At 31.9% G+C, this 22875-nt stretch overlaps 1 protein-coding gene across 1 annotated transcript in view; it reads left to right on the forward strand.

The window, feature by feature from the left end:
• BMT2 (base methyltransferase of 25S rRNA 2 homolog) overlaps window positions 1–22875 on the forward strand; it is an 82190-nt gene that overhangs the window by 43483 nt on the left and 15832 nt on the right. Inside the window, exon 4 of the mRNA XM_031455230.2 lies at window positions 20993–21107. Coding sequence (XP_031311090.1) covers window positions 20993–21107 — 115 coding nt within the window. The remainder of the gene's footprint in view (window positions 1–20992; window positions 21108–22875) is intronic.

The raw sequence follows: 22875 nt of genomic DNA on the forward strand, positions 1-22875 counted from the left end.
GGCCTAGTCAAGTTAGCATATAAAATTAATCATCGTAGGGTGTCAGTGTCAATTCCTGTACCAGTAAAGTTCAATTTATTATAGAAATGAAAGTCACAGATAAATACAAGTTCTGATACTGGCTTCCCATACTAACAGATTATTTTACATATCCCCCACTTCTAGTAAGACTATTTGTAATGGATGCCCTTTACAAATAGTCTTACTTGTTAAAACTCAAAGAAAATACTTATAAATGTTTCATTAAGTGTATGAGCTTTCAGAAGTAAAACACTGACATACAGTAAAACCTCATCCATTAGAAATTCATGTTAGTAACAGCTCATCAAAAATTTATCTTTGCTATAACTGGAAAAAGGATTTTTAAATAAATAATGTACAAGTATTACAGTTGGGATATTTAAACATTTAAGAATGGAAATCTTCAGACTTTATTTTAAAAATCATTATAGACATTCAAAAACATTCTTTAATAATTTTACCACCTCAAAATTACTATTACCTTCCATATTTATTTATAATAGTTATATAAAATTCATCAAATTTATGTTTGATATCTTCTGTCATGTCACCCTTAAGATAAAATTTATAGTGACATTGCAAGTTAAAGAGTATGAGTATTTCAGTGCTCTTGCTAAGTATTTCCATTTTGTTTTACAAAAAGAATTACAAAAGTTGCCACAAATAGTATTCAGATTGTGTCATAAAAGTTCACCATATCCAAGGAGGAGCCATTCACATGGTAGGTATATATACTAACTTAAATGAGAGTGGGTGATCTTGCCTCCCAGCCTAGCTTGGAGCAACAGAAAAGAACACTATCATTCATAAAACAGTACCCACACACTCACAACATTACTTGTTCTAATCCAGCCATGCTGGTATCTCAACAGTCACCTCCCCCGCCATTTGCTGTTCTTGGAGGCCTAATGTTTGCTCACCTCCCCCTCTGACACTGACAAGCTCATCTTACTGGATGGGTTGTAATCATTGCTAGCAGTGTGCACACTTCAGGGTTAATGATATGTGTGACCCACATGTTTGCACAGCCAGATTGCTTCTCATGGGCTCTGGAAAGCTGCTCTGGGCTGAACCAAACTAGGCCACTGCATTCAGTTGTTTAGTTTGTAGTAATCTACTAACTTAATTTTTTTTTGAAGAAGAAGGGGTACCTTTTCTCTAAATCACAAAGACACCATATAGACTAGCACAGCTCTGGAATTTTATCATTTTTCATTGTCATTAGTGTGACAATTGTGTATATAAACTTTACTCTGACCTCAATGAGTATAAAATAATATTTTTATAATTTTTGCAGTTTGTAGCTTTATATGTATATTTGTTTGTATTTGGTTTTATGGGGACTTTACAGTGGTTAAGGTTCATGTCTTTTCATTTACTTTTAGAGTTTCCCTCATCTCTACATCAATTTCCCACTTATATGTAGAGGTCTTGACTTTCTGCTTTTAAATTACATTTCTCTATGTATTTTTAGTATTCTTCTGTTATAAGTGTTATGACATTTTAGACAGACTGTTATTGCCTTTATTTTTTTCTCATTTTGTTTGTTTATATCTTAATTCAAATCATTAATTATTCTCTTCATGTTTTTATTCTAGTGCTTCAGAACTTTTAAAAAAAAGAAAACAGATTATTTTTCTCCAGGCTCGATATTTTAGCTATTTTTTCCTTAGCACAAACTCTGGATCTGACCTACCTGGGGTTTCAGATTATATATGATTCACTACCAGTTTATATAGGGTTTATTTTTTATATCTAATTTAAGGAGTGGATCTAACTTACCAAACAAGTTTTTATATGTAGCTGAAGCTATACAATATTCTGCTCCTTTGGTCTTAATTCAGTTTTTATTTACTATGTAGTTCTTGTTTCATTTTTCAGTTTTATTAGATAGAATTGTTACAGTTTGTCTGCATATATACAATATATCACATGTAAATACATATATACAATATACTGCACATATTTTTAAAATATTACATTTATGTACTGTTCATTGTTTCTAAGAATAATTTAGAGCTTTAGCTTTTTAAACTTACATAGTTATCAAAGGAACAAAGCCAACCACAAAATAAGAATCAACAGAATGCAATAATCCAGTCATAAAGGACAGTCAGATGTGCTTACACATATTCAAGAAATCAGTCATTTAAGTTATAAATAATAAGTAGTTCATTTGTATCCTTTTTTAAAAAAAAGATTCCACATATAAGTGATACCATATGACATTTTTCTTTCTCTTTCTGGCCCACCTCACTTAGTATGATGATCTCCAGATCCATCCATATTGCTGTAAATGGCCTTATTTTATTTTTTTTTATCGCTGAGTAGTATTCCATTGTATATATGTACCACATCTTCTTTATCCAGTCATCTGTTGATGGATATTTTGGTTGCTTCCAGTTTTTATTTACTATATAGTTTTGAATATTATTTGTTTCAATTTCTAGCAGTTTAATTTTTCATTTCCCCTTACCCCCTTTGTTCCTTTCAGTTCAAAAATAATTTTTAGGAGGAGATACTGATTGTTACTGAATTAAATATTAAATAAGTTTGGACAGTAAACATTTTTACATTGCTTAGTTTTTCCGTATAGGAATATTTATTGAGATATTCATAATCTAGATTTGTAGTTTTCTTTTGTGAAGTTTTTGGTCCTTAGAGAATGGGGTATTTCTTTGTTATGTTTTCTATTAGTTATATGCAAAAACAACATTGAATCCAACTTTTTCAGATACTTTAAAACTATCCTTTAACAAAAAGTATGTTGTTATACAGAGGCCAGTATTGCTAGGCTGGTATTTGCTCATTTACATCCCTAAAAACAATAAACTATATTTTTTTAAGTCTATTATTCAGGTATTACTAATTTCTACTGCCATTGTTATTTTTCTTCAATTTTTAACAGTAATCAAAATGAGAGTATTCATTTTAACTAAATTTCCAAGTTAATTGTATACTCATTTATATTTATGGCTTTAAAAAAGCAACATAGTGTTCAAAGTGATGTATATGGAGGCAGTGTGTACACATAAACACACACACACAAAGCTCTCAGTCCTTCTCATGCCTCTAACTGCACAAGCAAATATTGTGAATAAACTTATAAAATTATTAGTGGCTAATATAAAGAAAAGGGTTTTGTTTTTTTTTTTTTCATGTATGGTGTGGGAGGCAGAATTCTGAAAATGTCCCCATACCTCTTGCTCTCAAAATGTTCATTTCTTGTTTATTCAGTCAAATAGGAATCTAGGTACTGCTGTCAAGGAACTTTGCAGATATAAATAAGAGTATTAATCCATTGACCTCAAGACACAAAGATTATCTGGGTGAGCCTAATCTAATCACGTGAGCCCTTAAAAGCAGAGACCTTTCTCTGAATGTAACAGAATGGAAGGGGAAAGGAGGGTATTAGGGAGATTTGAAGCCCAGGAAGGATTCAGTGAGCTTTTGTTGGCTTTGAAAATGGGGTAGTCTATAAACCATGGTATTACAGGTGGCTTCTAGAAGCTAAGCAGACAGCAGCAAGAAAACAAGGATCTCAGTCCTGCATCCACATGGAACTGGATCTGCCAACAACCTGAATAAGCCTTGAAGTGGATTCCCCCCACCCCCCAATACCTCAGAATCCTCAGAGAAGAGCCTAAGCCTGCTGAAACCTTGATTTCAGCTTCATTATACCCTAAGCAGAGTACCAGCCAAGCATGCCTGGACTTCTACAGAATTAGTGATGTTTTAAAGTTAAGTTTGTGGCAGTTTATTAGACAGTAATAGAAAACTAACTTGTTTTCAAATGAAGAATTACATTTATAGTATATATTTCCATAGCATATTTATTTTATGCATGGACAACTGTTAAGTTATATCCAAACTGCAGCTCCCTTCTATGCTAGACATAGTAAGCGTAATTGTTAAAAGCTCAGGCTGCTGAGTCAGACAAATTTTAATTCCGTCTGAAATCACTTACTAGCAAATGACCTTTGGTGATTTAACTTCTCTAAGCCTCATTCCCCTCAACTATAAAATGAGAGTAATAGTTTCTGCTTATAAGAACTTTACATTCCTGATGTAATGGCCATTGTTGAATGATTACTATGCCCCCTGATGGCAAAACAAAGAATGTTGTCAATAAGAGCAGAAATCTGGGCATTCATGTGAAGCCATGGCTGAGATCTTTTCACTTAATTCTTTGCACCCCTGTCTGATCTCTGTATATGGAGTTTCTGGGTTATCCTTTTAGATTTTTTTTTTTTTAGATGTTTTACTTAAAAACTAGATATTCATACCTTTCTCATGAGTCCCCTGTCTCTGATCTCCAAAGTTTCCCAGAGAAGTTCTGTAAAATAAGTAATACATAATTAAAAAGGGAGTTTTGTCAACAAAATAAATTTAGACATTGAGCTAAAACAAAATTGAGTTTCTTAATTATAGAGCTGTTCTATGGTCATATGCCTGTAGCTCTTCAAAAAGAGCGTATATTTCCCACATTCACTGACCTGTTGACAGAGGAGGATCTTGCAAAACTATTTCATGAAATGCACTCTGGGAAAAACTGTCCCTTCAGATATAAATAATTAACTCCTTGAGCCAACACTTGTCTTCTCTTTTCATTGTTAAAGCTTGACTTCATCTACTTAATGCAGATTATTTAGCCCATAAACAACCTTTACTCGCCACACTTAATCTCCCTCCATTTTTTGTTCTTTGCTACCAAAATATGGAGGGGAAACTGTTAACTGGCTTTTACCCATTGCTGCCAAAATCAGTCATCTTTACCGGTCATAATTTCAGGGGTTTGTGATACATATAGAAATGAAGTGGATTATATAAAATGCTAAGAATGCTAAATAAATGATAATAAGCCAAGTCTTCAAAGTGAGAAGTTTTCTATTCTACTTTTTCTACTGTTCCTTGAAAAACTGATTGAGAAAAAAGGACCAGTGGACCTAATGATTTGTGATCTGAGGTATCTAGCAATAAATTTTACCCACTTATTTGTCATCTATCAGCCCTAAAAGTTGGCTTCAGAAAAATTTCTCATCGATCTGATTGTCATGAATTCAAGGAGTAACAGTGCTGTTTTACATACTGACTCTCCAAAATGCATTTTCTTCTTGTTTTTCTCAAAAAGATAGGATGTGGAAATATAATTTTCTCCTTCCTCTACATCAAAATAGCAGGATAATAAATAAAGCCTAGATCATTGATTTCAGACATTTTAACCATAGAACCTTTTCTTCAAAGGAAACATTCTATGGTATGGTCAAAGGGTATAGAAGTTGTAGCCTCCCAAAATCTCCCATAGCCTTTGTTGGCCCTTAAATGGACTTTAGAAAATACGTACAGCTTTGTAGAAGGCACTTTGAAAGAAACTGTTGTAAACTGCATCCTTGGGTAAATATTGCCAGGTTTTCTTATGTAATAAGCAAAAAATTTTACTTAAGAGTTTACAGCTCCCTCTTAATGTCTTGAGAAGTTCAAGATGCTGTTGTTGACACTGGCAGCATGTCTGACAGAAAATTATGTAGGAAATAAAATCCTTTATTTCCTTATTAAACTACCTAACCAGCAGTGTGGGAATTGAGGGGGAGAGAGTAAAGAAATATGATCTTGTATTATAATTGTTTTGGAAAAGAAAAGAAAGACAATATTGAGTAAAACCCAGCACAGGAAATTTAAATAGAAAGTTATCATTTGAACATTTTTACATATAATAAGATTTTTCTTCACACTTTTAAAAAACTGTCAAATGAAGCTAGAACACTATGAATTCTTAAGTTTTAAAAATGTTTTCAAGTGAAACAATTTTAAGATTCTCTGCACAAATCTGTCTAAAGAAGCAAAGTAAAAATTTACTGAAGAATTTAAATAAACATTTTAAAGAGGCATTAAAATGTAGAGGAAGCACAACAAATCTAGCCAAACTTTGTTTTCTAATCAGTATGTTTTATCACTTTACATAATATAAATGAAGAGAATACCTATATGCTGAAAATAGAAACCAGTGTTAACTGTATTTCAGTTAGCTGTTCTTTAGAAAGTCATTTATTTCCTGACTAATCAGACTCTTAACCCGTTACATAGATTTTTCCTTATCAGAAAAACTAACTTTTCCAAATATTTACCTTACCAAGCATTACTAAATTCAGCCATTCCTTTCTGTTTGTTTCTCATAAGGTATAACAACAGATTTTTTTTTTTTTTACTCAATCTCTTTGGAATCACATTTTGCCTGTCAACAAAAGGCTTTAAAATATAGGGTTTGCATACAGCCTGGTGCACATTTAGAAGAGTATATTCAAATGCCCCAGAGTCTCCAGAGAACACAAACATATTCCAATAGTGCTGCCATACCCCACACAATTTATTACAACTGTTTAAGGTAGTTACAACGCCTACATCACATTCCTTTTAAATATTCTTAACGGTGGCAGATTGCCTTATTGTGGTTGAATTTGATGTTAATTTCTGGAGAGATATTTCAGTAGAAAATGATATGAATGTGATTGCTGTGGGAATGATATGGCCCTAGGCTGTTACGGGAAGAGTAGAACCTGAGAAGGGCTATCTGAGGGTTGAAGGTATCGTGGAAGGGAATTTAAAGAAAACATTCTTAAAAAAATAAGGAACACATTCTAACAAAGAATGCTAAATATTAACTTAGAAGTTCACAAATAATTTAGTTATTTCTAGTTTGTATCCTGACTATGTAAACACTAAGTACTCTAAACTGAAGTGAGAAATAATTATACTTTAATGTGTAGTCCAGGGATACAGGACTTCTGTTTTAGTCATTGAAGTCCAGAATTTTTTTGTAGGCAACTGAGGCAGCTTTCTAGAAAGGAGGAGGAAGACAAAAGGGTATCTCCTTAGTACCTTTTCTCTTTCCATGAAGACCAGCTGTATTTCTTAAAATTGAATTCCATGAGATATCTTTTCATATTTTAAATGTTTGCCTTTTACTTAAGTTAGTTTAAGTAGTTTTCTTTTCCTTAAAATTAAACTATATCAGACCAAGACTATGATTCTATAAACACTTGTCTTTATCATCACTGCCTATGCATGGAAACTCAAGATGGTCAAAACAGAGTCTGTGAACCACCCTGAATTGTATCAAAATGTGGTTTGTGTATCATATATGTATTGTTTTCTGGTTGGGGCGGGGAGCCATAGATTTTATCAGATACTGAAAATGGTTTGTTACCCAAAAAGATTAAGAACTACTGGTAGAGACCCTCATGCAGAAGCTCTTACATCCTAAATGACAGTCCCTTTCCATTCTCCCTCCATGTTGAGACAGTAAAAGACTTTGGTTTGTTACTGTTGGATCTGGCAGTGCCACAATTATGCCAGTTTTTATTCTATATATGGGACATTGAAAAAGATGCCCCATAGAGCTTTGTTGCTGTTAGATGTCTATTAACTATGATGGAATAGATTGTCATGAAATTTGGCCCTCAGGGAAATTCGCTAGATAGTTTTTTTTTTTTTTTTTTTTTTTTTTTTTTAGTGTTTTAATTTTTGTTCATTTGCTTACTTTCAGCTGGACATTGATACAGACAGGATTCAAATGGATAAGAGTGATATTTTTTTCTATCAAAAACTGATATAGAATTTTAGAAGTAGAATGACCCTTAGAGGTCATCTACTTCAGCATTATACAGAGGAGGAAACAGATACAAAAAAGATTAAAATTTCTAAGGTCACTTTATAGTGAAGCACAGATTAGATAGAGTGCTGTTGACCACCTGTCTCCAGAGCTTTTTTCAACTGTATCAAACTTTTGATGATTGTTATTTCTTTATTCCTTGTGCCTATCTACAATGTGTAATTAATTCATGTAATCTTTATACAACACTATGAAGAAGATGCTTTATTATTTGCATTTTAGTAATTATTTCTTGGGGAAATTACATTGTGAATGTTCTATTAAAACATGTAAGTCAGTTTGAAAAATAGTGCCATATTTATATACTTATTCATGGTAGTGGAATTAGATTTCCAGTCTTGGATAAATCAATGAAAGAACCATTTCAGGTAGTATTTTCTTCTCTGTTTTCTAGGAAATGTGACTACAGGCCTTTTTTGTTGGTTTGCTTGTTTTTAAAATTCAAAGTTTTAAAAAATGTTAAGGGCAAAAAGAACAAAAAAGTCACTCTGGGCTTAAAAAAAAGAACTACAATACAATGAAATCAAGTTACTGGACAACATTTCAAAAGGCACTTTATGAGTTTCATTTTGTGCAAAGTCCACACCTACTTGGAAACATACACCTTTGCTTACTGTGCTTTCTGACTGGAATGACAGTCATGTACCTCAACAGTCCTTGCCTTTATTCTCCACTCTCCCTTTGGCATTTTCTCCTGGGAAAAGTTTGCTTATCTTGCATGTCCCAGCTATGGGTTTCCCTTCTCTTCCATCGGTGTTCTTCTACTCCTATAACATTTTATACACTCCTTTACTATGCAGTCGTTGCATTGTTTTCATGTTATATTTGCTTGTGTGTCTTCTTCACTGAACTGAATTACTGGGGAATCTCAGGCTCCTAAACAGAGGACAATAAGTATTCAATAAATATTTATCAAGTTATAGTTATGTATACATTTAAAGCTAATTTTTTATTCATACTAAAGGTACTTGGATTTTTTGTAGAATACTGTTTAGGTGAATAATCTCAAATTAAAGTAATTAAGATTAAGCAGTCTTCATTTTATATTTATGATTATAGCTATTTAATATAAACTTAAAAATTGTCTTCCAGATCTTATTTCTGATTTTAGAACTTGAGCTTTCAGGTTAATTGAGGCTTAATTAACCTGATTTTAGAACTTGAGGCTTTAAGTTTCTGTTTCCACATCAAAAGGAGAACATACGATCTAACAAAAATTTTTTTTTGTTTTTGTAGTATGTGAGTGAAAGGTATTCTGAAATATTGTTTGGATACCAGGATACTGGAATTTCCAGATCCATTACCTTCAGTGAGGAGTTTATTAGTACTACTGAGGAAAAAAATCGAGACCTGTTACACTGTTTCAGTATTTCCTTTGTTAAATGGATTATTCTTACTTTGCTTAGACAAATTTTTTAAATTCCAGATATCTAATCTCCATGTTAACCTTCATTTAACTTGTAAATAAAAAAAGGGTTTTCTCCCAAGTAAATTTATACTATGAGAATTTGCATAAATAGTAATGTTTATTGCTGAATTTTGAAGTATTGGTACTTTAAATGCAGAAATAATTGGTGTCAGGATTTAGTCATTGTCAGTAAAAATCATCTTGATGTGAAAATAGTTCTTATAAGTTTGATTTATTTTGCACTGTGAGATTACAGATCTCAAGAATTTATTAAGGGTAATCTGAGGGACTAAGATATCCCTACATAGTATTAATATAAAGGATGTGTTTATTTCTTTTGCAGAAAAATTTAAAATAGTGATTTAAAGGAGAAAATCTGGTAACTTAGTGTCATTTTAGTCATATCTATAATTGGTGTTTTAACTACTTTGCAGAAAATTTCTAGAATGCCCATATTCCAAAAAGGATATAGCTGCCTTACAAAAACGTAATTTTTAAGATATGAAAAATATTGTGAATGACAAAAATAAAAGGTATGAAGAATAATATGGAACCAGAGGTAAGCTTAATACAAATTACACCTGCCAATAATTTCTTAATACTTGTTACCAATTAGTCACAAATTTAGCTCACATATACCCTGAGTCCCCCAAAAAGAAAGTGCTCCGTTCCTTAAAAATAATTTTCTTTCCACTTGACAGCTTTTTATCTAAGTGAAATGGTTAGGTTTAGTTCATTTGATACTTAATCCTTTAGGGGGTCCATAGATAGAATTCAGAGGGTCCATGGACTTGAATGAGAAAAAATAATTTTTATTTTTACTTACTTCTAACTATATGTATGTGGTATTATATTATCTCTTAATAATATCTCTTCCCTTCTGATTTGTATACCTTTTATTTCTTCTTGTCTGATTGCTGTGGCTAGGACTTCCAATACTATGTTATTCAGAAGTGGTGAGAGTGGGCATATTTGTCTTATTCCAGAGTATATCAGGAAGGCTTTCTGCTTTTCACCATTTAGTATTATGTTGGTTGTGGGCTTGTCATAAATGGTTTTTATTATGTTGAGGTATGTTTCCTTTCTACCCAGTTTGGTAAGAGTTTTTATCATTCTGAATAGATATAGAATTTTATCAGATGCGTTTTCTGCATCTGTTGAAATGACCATGTGGTTTTTGTCTTTTCTTTTGATATGGTGCATCATACTGACTGATTTGTGTCTGTGAACCATCCTTAAAACCCTAGAATGAATCTAACTTGATCATGATGTATGTGATCCTTTCTGTGTGCTGTTGGATTCAGTTTGCTAATATTTTGTTGAGGATTTTTGCACCTATATTCATCAGAGATATTGGCCTCTAATTTTCTTTTTTGGTAGCGTTTTCATCTGGTTTTGGTATTAGGGTGGTGTTACCTTCATAGAAATAACTTTGGGAGTTTTCCCTTATCTTTAATCTTTTGGAAGAGTTTGAGAAGGATCAGTATGAGTTCTTCTTTGTACATTTAGTAGAATTCCTCAGTGAAGCTATCCAGCCCTGGACTTTTTTTTTTTCAGGAAGTTTTTTTATTACAGATCTTATTTCACTTCTAGTGATCTGCCTATGCATATTATCTGTTTCTTTTTGATTCAGTTTTGGCAGACTGTGTTTCTAGAAACTTGTGCATTTCTTTTAGGCTGGCCATTTTGTTGGCATGTAACTGTTTATAATATTTTGAATTGTTGTATTCCTGCAATATTGGGTATTATTTCCCTCTTTGATTTCTTTTTGTTTATTCCTCTCCTTCTAGGTGAGCCTGGCCAGAGGTTTTTTGATTTTGCTTATCCTTTCCAAAAAAAACTAGCTCTTGGTTTTTATTTTTTTCAGTTCTTAAAAATATCTCTATTTTGTTTATTTCCTCTGTGATCTTTATTATTTCCTTCCTTCTGCTGACTTTGGGTTTTGTTTGTTCTTTTTTTCTGATTCTATTAGGTGGTAGTTAGGTTGTTCATTTGGGATTTTCCTTATTATTTGAGGAAGACCTGTATCGTCATGAACTTTCCCTCTTAGGACTGCTTTTGCTGCATCCCATGGACTTTGTATGGTTATGTTTTCATTGTCATTTGTCTCAAGGTATTTTTAAATTTCCTCTTTGATTTCATCATTGACCCATTGTGGGTTTTTTTGTAGCATGTTGTTTAGTCTCCTTGTAATTTTTTTCTCATTACTCTTTCTGTGGTTGATTTCTAGTTTCATGCCATTGTAGTCAGAAAAGATACTTGAAATAATTTCTGTCCTCTTAAATTTGTTGAGGCTTGTTTTGTGTCCTAGTATGTGGTCCATTCTAGAGATGTTCCATGTGCACTTGAAAAGAATATGTATTTTGGGATCTTTGGATATAGGGTTCTTTAAGTCTAACTAGTTGTTCTATTATCATTTAGGATCTCTGTTGCCTTATTCATGTTCTCTCTGGAAGATCTGCCCACTGATGTCAGTTGGGTATTAAAGTCTCCTACTATTATTGTAGTCCCCTCAATTTCTTCCTTTGTGTCTTTTAATGTTTATTTTATATATTTAGGTGCTCCTATATTGGGTGCATAGGTGCATATATGTTAACAAGTGTGATAGCCTCTTGTATTGATCCTTTTATCATTATATAGTGTCCTTCTTTGTCTTTTTTTATGGCCTTTGTTTTAAAGTCTGTTTTGTCTGATGTAAGTATTGATACCCCTGTTTTCTTGTCATTTCCATTTGCATGAAATGTTTTTCCGTCTCCTCAGTTTCAATCTATGTGTATCCTCCACCCTAAAGTGGGTCTCTTGTAAGCAGCATATTGTAGGCTCTTGTTTTATTATCCAGTCTGCTACTCTATGTCTTTTAATTAGAGAAGTCAGTCTATTTACATTTAAAGTAATTTTTGGTCAGTAGGTATTTATTGCCATTTTAAATCTTGTTTTCTAGTTGATTTTTATTCCTTCTTGGTTTCTTTATTCTTTTTTGTTTTTCTCTTCGTGGTGTGATGATTTTCTTTTGTATTATGCTTGAGTTCCTTTCTTTTCGGTTTTTTATGAATCTATTTTATGTTTTTGATTTGTGGATACCCTGATTTTCAAGTATGTTAATGCATAACTATCTGCTTGTTTTAGACGTAGTCCTGTAAGCTCAGACACACTAAAACATCTATATTTTCTTATTCCCTCCCCAACATTTTCTGATTTTGATGTCCTGTTTTACATCTTCATGTTTATCCTTTTGCTGTTCATTATAGTTAAATTGTTTCCACATAATTTTTAAAATACTTTTTAAATCTATGTACTGGTTTGTTTAAGTGATCTTCAGTCCTTTTATACATTTGCCTTTCCTATTGTGATTCTCCCTTTCCTATAGATTTTTGCTTCTTTTCTATTTCAAGAAGACCTTTAAGTATTTCTTTTAGGATAGGTTTAGTATTGCTGTATTCTTTTAGTTCTGTTATGACTGTAGGCAGCAAAATACTATGCCTTTGTCACTTACAAAATTCAGAGATATATAACATATTGTAGTTACTTTGTACATCTCAGAATATTTTTTCTCCTCACTGCTTTGAAATTATCGTAGATAATAGATTCACTGCTGAATCCTCATTTTTAACATGTTACTAAAGAAACGTTAGTCATAACTTTTGAAAAGTAATATTTTGATTATTGCATCTGTTTTGTAATTCAGTTTATTTTATTCATTTAAAACCATTATTTTGAAAAAATAACCATATACTTCACTGGACTGCTAAACAGGCTCATTGTCCAAAAGTGTTTAAGAAGCTCTGACTTAGAGGAAGAAACTACAGATAGTGTGTGATGATAGATTGTTCCTTTCAGAACTCATATTCATTCAATAATTAGATTATTTGAATATTCAGTGGAATTCAGAATAAATAATTGTTAATTAAAGCCCTATTTATCTCTTTCAGAGAAGCTAATGTTTGTTTGAAAACATTATTTAAGAACAATAGCATGCATTTCCAGGTAGCTCCTCTTATCTTGTGTTATTATAATTAGCATTACTCTGTAGTTTTTAATTTTTTAATAATGTATTGAAGAATTGATTCTATAATTAAGTTACCATGTTATATATATTACACATTAACGTATAAGTGGTATCAGTCAATTAAGGTCACTTACGGTTGACTTTCTGGCCTTTGAATCTTCAGTCATTTAATAGACTATTTTGAGGCTATTTTTGTTCTTAGCACACCTAATGTATCCACATAATAAGTATTTTCATATCTGAGGACAACAATGAAACACTCCTATTTAATTATTCTTTTATGTGACTATTGGCTCTGTTGTCACAAACTGATTTTATTATGACCACTTAGGCAAAATTAATTTTATCTGTTTATATATTTGCTTTAAAAGTTAACTAGAATATAGCTAGTGGGATATTCTAACTAATCTTTCAAACTGGAAAACAAATTTTTTTTTAAGTGTTGGATAAGTCTTACTTGTGTTTTTTAAGGCCAAAATGCAGATGCTGGCAGGAACCCAGAAAGGTAGGCAAAACACAAAGCTTCTTTTGCCTTGAGAGCATTTGTCCAAACTGCAAACTTTAGCTTTTGTATTTATACTCCACTGATTGGAGCTTCAACTGTAAGAGTTTCTTTCTTAGTTTAAGGGTGAACCAGAATAAATCTATCCCATTCACTCAGAATATGATTGACAGGTTCAAACTACAGGACAGCCCAAGCATAAACTCCTAGACTCAGATCACCAGGATGGCCCAAAAAACTTTAAACTCTGAATTTATTTGGTTGAAAGTGGTCCTACACTGGTGGTATCCCAGGTTGCCTAACAGCAAAAGTGAATACTTCTGCTCAAGAATCTTCATAAGTAATATCAAGACAAGTAAACAGCTTATAGTAAAAAATAATTACTAAGCATGTATGGAAACGGGACCATGATCTAAAACCAGCAGAAAGCAAGACAGATCTTTAAAGGTCTCAGATACTAGAATTATGAGTCACTATAAAATAAATTATTTTTAACAAGAAAAGAATTGCTTGAAAGTTTCTGCAGGGACTAGAAACTTTAAGGACTTTACAAGCCACAATTAAAAAGAGAACCCCTAGAAATGAAAAATAAAATGTGTAAAGCATGAATTCAAGAGGAATTATTGAGCTGGGTAAGACAAAGTAAATGAAATTTTCCAGAAGGTCATATACAGATCAGAAAATACAATATACAAAAAATTAAATTAAAATGGTTAAAGAGATGGAAGATAAAATAAGAAGGTCTAACTTACTTCTTATTGGATTTGCTTCAAAAAGAAAGAATGGGAGAATAAGCCCTTACTAAAAGAAAATCTAAAAATGTATTTTAGGCAGAAAGAAAATGATCCCAGAGGAAAAGTCTGAGGTCAAAAAAGGAATGAAAAACAAAAACAAAAAAAGTAAATATGTTGGTAAATCTAGACAAACATTTTTAAAATAGAATACACAAAAAGACTAACATAACCTTTCAACTTAACAGTTATGTTTTTGAGCATTAGTGTAGTTTGGGAGAAGGCTAAGATTATTCAATAGTTAAGTATACATTTTTCTAAAACAATAGAAACTAAATTTTTCAGATCAGTAGAATGAAACAACATGGAATTATTAAAATTAAAAGAAAAATCTAAAACCGGTTCTCAACCTTGGCTTATACTATATATTCACTTGGGCAGTTTTTAAAAATCCTAATGCCCAGACCCCATCCTATACCAATTAAATAAGAATCTATATTATTTTTAAGCTCCCAGGGTGATTCTAAGGAAAGCAAGGAGCAGAAGAAAGAAACATAGAACAGATAAAAGTACAAAGATACTACACATAAGTCAAAATATGTTAGTAAATCACATTAAAAGTAAAAGGTCTAAGTATTTAGTTAACAGACAGATTGTCAGACTGGATTTAAAAATCCAATTTATGTTGCTTATGAGAGACATATCTGAAATACAAGATTGTAGAATAAATATCATTTCTAGAGATAAAGGATATTTATAATAATAATAAAAGTTGTGATTTAACAAAGAATATAACAAACAGTATTCAATTTGTATGTGCCTAATAGTATACCTTCAATATGTGTAAAGCAAAAATTGACAGACAAACCTACAGTTGCTTGGGGGAGATCTGGGTTTTTTCCCCCAGTATTATAGTTTAATAAGTTTCAAAACCTAAGGCAAATTCTAATAGGTACAACCAGTACCCTTATTTATGTTCATCACTTAAGATTCATTAACAGTTAATATTTTGCTTCATTTGCTCCATAACTCCATGTATATACATAGACACATTTTTTTGTTGTTGTTTCTTTTCTGAACCATTTGAGCTACTTCAACCTTAAATCCTTTAGTGTGTATGACCAAAGATTGAGGTCATGTGCCTATATATCCACAATACAATTGTCATCACTCAGGAAATTTAGCATTGATACAGTTACATAATATATAGTTCACATTCTCCTTTTCCAGATTGTCATAATAATGTTCTTTATAACTGGGTTGGTTGTTCGACCCAACAACATCCAATCAAATATTATATATCGTATTTAGTTGACTATCTCTTAGGCTTCATTAATCTAGAAAATACCCCATGATTTAGATCCATGTTAGACAGTCTTGATAGGCATAGATGTTATTGTGTTCTCAGTATATCACTAATAGGGCACATGTCAGTTTGTCCCATTATCATTGATTGTTAACTTTGATCATTTGACTAAGTTGGTATCCATCAGATTTCTTCATTATAAAAAGGTACCTTTAATCTCATCTATTTGCTGGATTATACATGAAAACAGAAATTTTTCTCTTCCTGACAGTTTTCACCAGTGGCTTTACATCCATTAATGTAGTGCCTAAATCAAGTTTTGTTTGTTTTTTTCACTATAGTAGTTGGAAAATGGTGATTATTCTATTTCTAGCTTCTTAAACGTTTATTGGTTGGTATTCTTCTGTAAAGAACTTTCCCTTTTCCCCTTTTTTAAAATTCTATAGACTGATAGATTTTTTTAAAAAGTTCAGTGTGTTATAATTTATTCCTTTTATTATGATGATGCTGAAATCATCCAAAATTAGGCAAGTGAAAACTCCTATAAACTAGCTCCTTTGACCTTTCGATATGTTCCTATTAGTTTTTGAGGATTACCTTAATTTCTTGGACAGCAAGGTAATCCCAGCCCACCTTGTACTTTATCTGCTTCAACCCTGGAATAAGCCTTCCTCTAGGAAGTGCAGGTTCCTTTTAGCAAGAGACCAAATTCTGGCATTAGGTAGCCTCACTGTTACTGGGGTGTCATTGCATCTACATCCTTTCATATGAAACCTCTAATTCTAATCCACCACTAAATTAGTGTTCTATTCCTCCTTTCCGTCATTCTGAATTTTTATCTTCCAGCAGCTTTCAGTTATTTCTCCATTTGCTCAGCCCTTCATTACAAGCAAAACAATTTCAAAATGGCTGCACAGTACTATAGCAGTAACATACTAAGTGAAATTAAGAATTTCTTTGCAGTTTTTTGTCCTTAATATCGCCCATTGAAATTACTATAGTCAGAATACTGGGTTCAGAGTTACTGAATTTTTTTCTTCTATGTTGTTTGTTTGATATATAGCTAGTTTCACTAGTTTCTTTTCTTAGTGTTTTGTGTTTTTTTCCCATCCCTGTGATTTAATTTTGTTTTTTGAATATGTAAAGCATTAACAACTTTCAAAAGTGGAAAGTACACAGAAATATTTACTCAGACATCCCATCCCTTCCTTAAGACATCCACCTCATTTCCAGATCCTCTGAGATTTTTATAATTCTGGTTTATCCTTCATGAGTTTATTTCAAAAATGAAAAAACAAAATACTATCGCTTCAAATCAATTTATAGAGATCTTTCTTTTTCTCCTCAAAAAGAAATGTTGAAAGACTTTTAACACACCTGAGTAACAGACAGCAAGCAAAGTAAGAATATAGAGTACTTGAACAACATAATTAACAAATTAATGGCCATATAGAGTAGTGTACCCCAAAACTACAAAGTAATAGTACTGTTTATTTCAGTCATATATATAACATGTATAAAAATGTTCAGTAAAAATTTATAAATTTAAAAAATATTAATTATTCATAAAAATTTATTAAGAGAATGTCAGTAAGATTCAAAGGGTTGAATTATATAGACAATTAAGCTAGAAATTTGTTCCAAATGGCAATTAGGAAATATTCAAAGGTTTAGAAGTTAGTAAATAACCTTCCAAAAAAAAAATCCATCAGCTGAAGAAATTATAATAAAAATTAGGAAATATCTTCAACTAAATAGTAGTTCTTTGTGAAGAAATTTTTTTTTTACAAAGAAAGTTACAAAAATGCGTTTTATTAAAACTTGTGGATATAGCTAAAGCATCACTTAACAGAAAATCTATAGCTTAAAAATTATAAAGAGAAGCTGAAAACTAATGAACTAAGAATCTTGAAGAAGATTAAAGATAAGTCAGCAAATAAGCCCCCCTTCCAATAATAAAGCTTAAAAGGAAATAGTAAAAAGCAGGAAGATAGAAAAAAATCAACAGAGATAAAAGTTGAAATTTTATAAAGGCTGAATTAAAACTTAAAATCTGAGGCAGATCACAAAAAGTCAGAAATAACCAATTTCACTGATTAAAAAGATTAATGTAACTATATATACACTAAAGACATGTAAAAGATAACAGAAGTATAATAACTTTATGCTCATAAATTTGACAGAATAACCTGTAAATTATTAAAGAAATAGTGGTTAAAAATCTTCTCAAAAACAAAACTCCTGGCCTAAATGGCTTTACCAGCAAGTTCTAGTAAGTATTCAAGGAAAAATGAATTCTATTCTTACACATACTCTTTAAGAATAAAATGAAATGAACTCCCCCACATTCATTTTAGGAGTCTGGCATAACCCTGATATTAAAACCCTCTATGGACAGTACAAGAAAAGAAAATTATAGTCTTGTCTCACTTATGAACATAGATGGAAAATTCCTAAATTATATATATACAATCCATCCTCATTCACAAATTCTGTATCTGCAAATTCACCTACTTACTAAAACTTAACTCCAAGATCAGTACTTACGGCATTTTCAGTCATTCATGGACATGAGCAGAGTGGCAAAAAATCTGACTTGCGTGACACACACCTTCCCAGCCAAAGTCGAACAAGGCAATATTGTAACTAAACTATATTATCCAGAAGGCATTCAGTCATAGGTACTGAGACTAAAAGGAAATCAAGAGAATGATTATCAGTAAAATCAGGATAGTGGCTACCATTACAGGAAAGGATAGAGGAGATGTCAGCAGGGAGGATCTTGTTTCTAAGGTGCAGACAATGTGTTATTTCTTGAGCTGGGTGGTAATTACTTGGATGTTTACTTTGTGATTAGTTTTTAAACTGTAAATACATATCTGATGCAAATAAAAAATTACAGAGCTAAACCAAAGAGTTTGAAACAGGTAAGTGTATTACTGAGAGTTAATTTTATTAAATTAATCCATGATACTAATGTTATTAAATTAATCCATGATATTACATTATTGGTGATTATATCATAGTGTTGAATGGTTTGGAAATACATACAGGTAGAAAATTGAATTTATAAGAAGCACTTGTTAAAAGACTATCAGAAAGTTTTTGCTACTCAGTGTTTTAGGATCTACCAGTACAGAATTTAGTGTGAGACAAATTCTATGTTCAGAAAGATGATTAGTGGAAAAACCACACAATATTTCATATATAACATGATATTAATAGTTAACAATAATATCTACCACTTTTTGAGTATTTACCATGTACCAGGTCAAACATTATAAATGCATTATCTCATTTAATCCTGAAAACAGCTCTTAAGTGTGGATACCATTGTTAACCCCATACCACACAGGTAAAGGACAGAGTCAGGTTTTGATTTTAGTCTCTGATTCCAGAACTCTTGTTCTTAATAGCCCCAAGTAAAGGTTAGAATGGCAATCTAGTAATGTATTTAGTATTACGTATTGTTATACATTCTCATTTATTCTAACTGGTTATGGTTTAGATATTCAAATTAGTATTAATTCAGCAGCAAATGTCAGATATATGCTATACATTTCTGTGGCCCATACCTATGGGTTCTTCTGCTCTTTTTAGCAGCTTGAAACCTCTGGCAGAGAATTTTGTGGCCCTATTCTTCCTTGGAACTGGTGTGTTGTGATATTTCAAGTGTCACAACTTAATTCACCTTTACAGATGATTATTTTTTATACATATCACCAAAACGTAACAATCTGCTACCTGAATTGGCTGCAGTCCAGAAAGTTACCTTTTGAGCCCTAGGAGCAGCCCTTTTTGCTGGGAGAGTTTCTAGCTATTCCTTCCAAGAACTGACACTCATCTGGAAGTCATAGTCAGAATTACTGAATTGTTTAATAGATAAAGAAAATGAGTCCCCTCTTTGGTGAAATTGCTATTTCCTAATATCCTCATAGCCCTTTCTTTGGAGGAGTTCCCAAAATTTTTATTGACAAAAATCTTTTAATTGGTTCATACTGTTTTTATGTTACTATACAGTGCCATGTACTGTTTCAGACAGATCTTGTATACAGTTGGTTTTTTTTTTAATAATTAAGTAGTGATTGTGGTCGTTTCTACAAAATGTTAGGACATCAAGCTCTTGGTTAAAAATTTAACCCCTATTTATTGCTTTCCTTTTCTGAAAAAAATGAATTAACTTTAAATTATATTACTTTGACTTACAGTGCCTTTTCCAGGAGCTTAACCTCCAGTCTGTAGTTTAACACCTCTCTAATGAACCCTAAGGCAGTATGTTGGCCAGTGTACAAGGGATAGAAGCTTGGCAGATTTTCTCTGCCCTATAAAGAACCAAGATTCTGTTTTTACCCAGTTATTTCCCTATATTTCTTGTCTTTATTTTTCCAATATTTACTCAATTTTTTAAAGAAAATTATCTTAATATCAATGAAGTTGTTTTCTTTTATTATTGATTTGCTGTCTGAACATTAGGACTGTATGCTTCAGACCAACAAAAATCCTGTTTTCCTTCATTCCTATATGCTACTACATGGATCCATATTGGTTGCATTTGACTAACTTTAGTGATCATGTCTGGTTTTGTTTACTTTTTTTTTTTATCTACTACCATTGTACATGAGAAAAGTCCCCTAACTTAAAAACCACTGTTCTAGTATTGCTTTTCTCTTTGGTTCTTTTAAATCATTGAGACAAATGAAAGTTAAGTCTAAAGACATAATTATATTGACTACTAAGAATTAATTTCTGAATGGATTCTTTGATCTACAAAGACAGTTTTCAAAGTGTGGTGTGGGGATTTGAGACCCTCCTAGGGTCTCTGTGGGAGACAAATTATTTTAACAGTACTAAAATGTCATTTGTCTTTTCTACTCTCATTCTTTCATGAATGTAGTGTTAAGTTTTCTAGAGACTCCATGGCATGTGATGTTGCAACAGCTTAAATGCAAAGCAGATATGAACATCTATCAGTCTTCTATTAAGCCAGACATTAAAGAGACTCAAAAAAATGCAAAGAAGTAACTCACTTTTACTATCTTTCTAATCTAGATTTTTCATTTAAGAAGTATAATTTACATTAACATATAGTACAGTTTTATTGTTTTATAAATGAATTTTAAAATATTTATTAACCATTACTTTCTAATTTCAAATATGGTATTATTGATTGATAGAACCCACATAAACAAAAGAGCTCTTTAAGGCTCTAATTTCTAAATGTGTAAAGGGATCCTGAGACCAAAGAGAGAGCCAATAATCTATACAATCTTTCTTATTCTCAAATGTTTGTCTCTTATAAGATGAAATAAAGTATAAGAAAAATTCATACTGAAAATAATCTATTTTTAGGTTGCTACAAACCTCAGGAAAGATCAGATTACTTGATGTTGGCAGCTGCTTTAACCCATTTCTGAAGTTTGAAGAATTTCTAACTGTTGGCATAGACATTGTACCTGCTGTAGAGGTATGCATAGTTCTGTTTGTTTTGTTGAGACTTAAATATTTTACATGTATGTTTACAAAGGAAAGCAATGTCTTTATGTTCCTGAAAAAGCAAATATATTTCCTGTATACAAGTTGATAAGGGATTCTTTCCCCCCCTTTTTTTTTTTTAGTTGAGGTATAGTCAGTTACAATGCATCAGGTTCTGGTGTACAGCACAATGTTTCAGTCATACAAATACATACTTGTTTCATATTCTTTTCATATTCTTTTTCATTATAAAAGTTACTATAAGGTATTGAATATAGTTCCCTGTACTATACAGAAGAAATCTGCTTTTTATCTATTCTATATACATTAGTTGATACTTGCAAAACTCAAACTTCCAATTTGTCCTTTTCCACCCCCTTTCCCCCCCCCCAGTAACCATAAGTTTGTTTACTATGTCTGTGAGTCTGTTCCTGTATTGTAGATAAGTTAATGTCTTGATAATAGATTATTTTTATTCAAAACTAAATGTATATTTTGTGAAAAGTTGGGCATTTAGTTAACTGTTATTTTGACCAATAATCTATTTGTTTTGTTCCCTGTATTCATTTTTTTGTTTTGTTTTCTGTTTATCATCTATCATTGCCATCAAGAAACTTTAGCAGTTTGTAAAGATTCCCAGATAGCTGTAGTATTTGGGCTTTTTACTTGCTATATTTTTTTTAATGCATCTCTTTCTGAAATGTACTGTGATGTAGAGCCATTATGGAATAGTGGAAAGAGCAAGGGCTTTGGAGATAGCCAAAATCCCAGCTCTTTGTACTTACTAGGTAAAACTAAGTAACTTTTCATAGAATGTTTCCTGTGCTTTTAAAATTAGATTTAGTTTTCCTCAGTGACAAATTCATAATGTCTGCCATTTTACTTTTGATATAGCACCAGGCACTTTTTATATAAATTATGTTTTTATTGTTATAAAGAGAATGTGTGTTGGAGTGTAAACTTTTAGTTAGGGGTGTTTTTCCCCCCACTGCTGTATTCCCAGCACCTAGCACTGGCATAATGAGTATTCATTAAGTACTTCTTGAATACAAAAATGGAATCTTACTTTTAACCTAGATTTGACTCTCTGAGCCTCAGTTTTCTCATCTGTGTAATGAGATTAGTAATGGACCATACCTTATAGGATTATTGTAATGTTTACTTGAGGTAAAGTATTTAAGGAACCTAGCACAGTAACTGTTACATAGTGAGTGCTAAAGAAATGTTTGCTGTTCTTATTGAAAAGTTCCTGCATGAAAACTCAACTTTCATATTAATTTTTTCTTTGATTTTGATGAGCATGATTATCTACATTGAATACATATGACTATAATGAACAGAAAACACTAAAACTGTTACTATTATCTCTGCTTCTTAAAGATGCACAAATACTTTATAGTAACAGCTGTTCTTAGCTTACCACTACAGACAATTCTTCTGCCATCAGGAGCTGTGATTTTAAAGTGCAGGTGGCTTTGTGCATGGATTCTCTCCCCTTCCTTCCTCAAGACACACATTAGAGATGTCCCTCAGGGACTGTTAAGACATGATGACCCTTTAATCTAAAACTCAGGCTTAAATATTATCCTTAAAATATTAAGTTTGTTTATAGATAGAGCTATAAATTTTTAACTGTAAAGTCATTAGGGAAGGCAAAAGAACTACAATACGTAAGTTCAGTAGTAGAATCAGACTTTTACAGTTCTAGAACCCTGTAACTAATTTTAAAACAAAGAGGAAGAAACTTACACTTGCAGCCA

The sequence above is a fragment of the Camelus dromedarius genome, chromosome 7 (assembly GCF_036321535.1).
Source record: "Camelus dromedarius isolate mCamDro1 chromosome 7, mCamDro1.pat, whole genome shotgun sequence".
Taxonomy (NCBI): Eukaryota; Metazoa; Chordata; class Mammalia; order Artiodactyla; family Camelidae; genus Camelus; species Camelus dromedarius.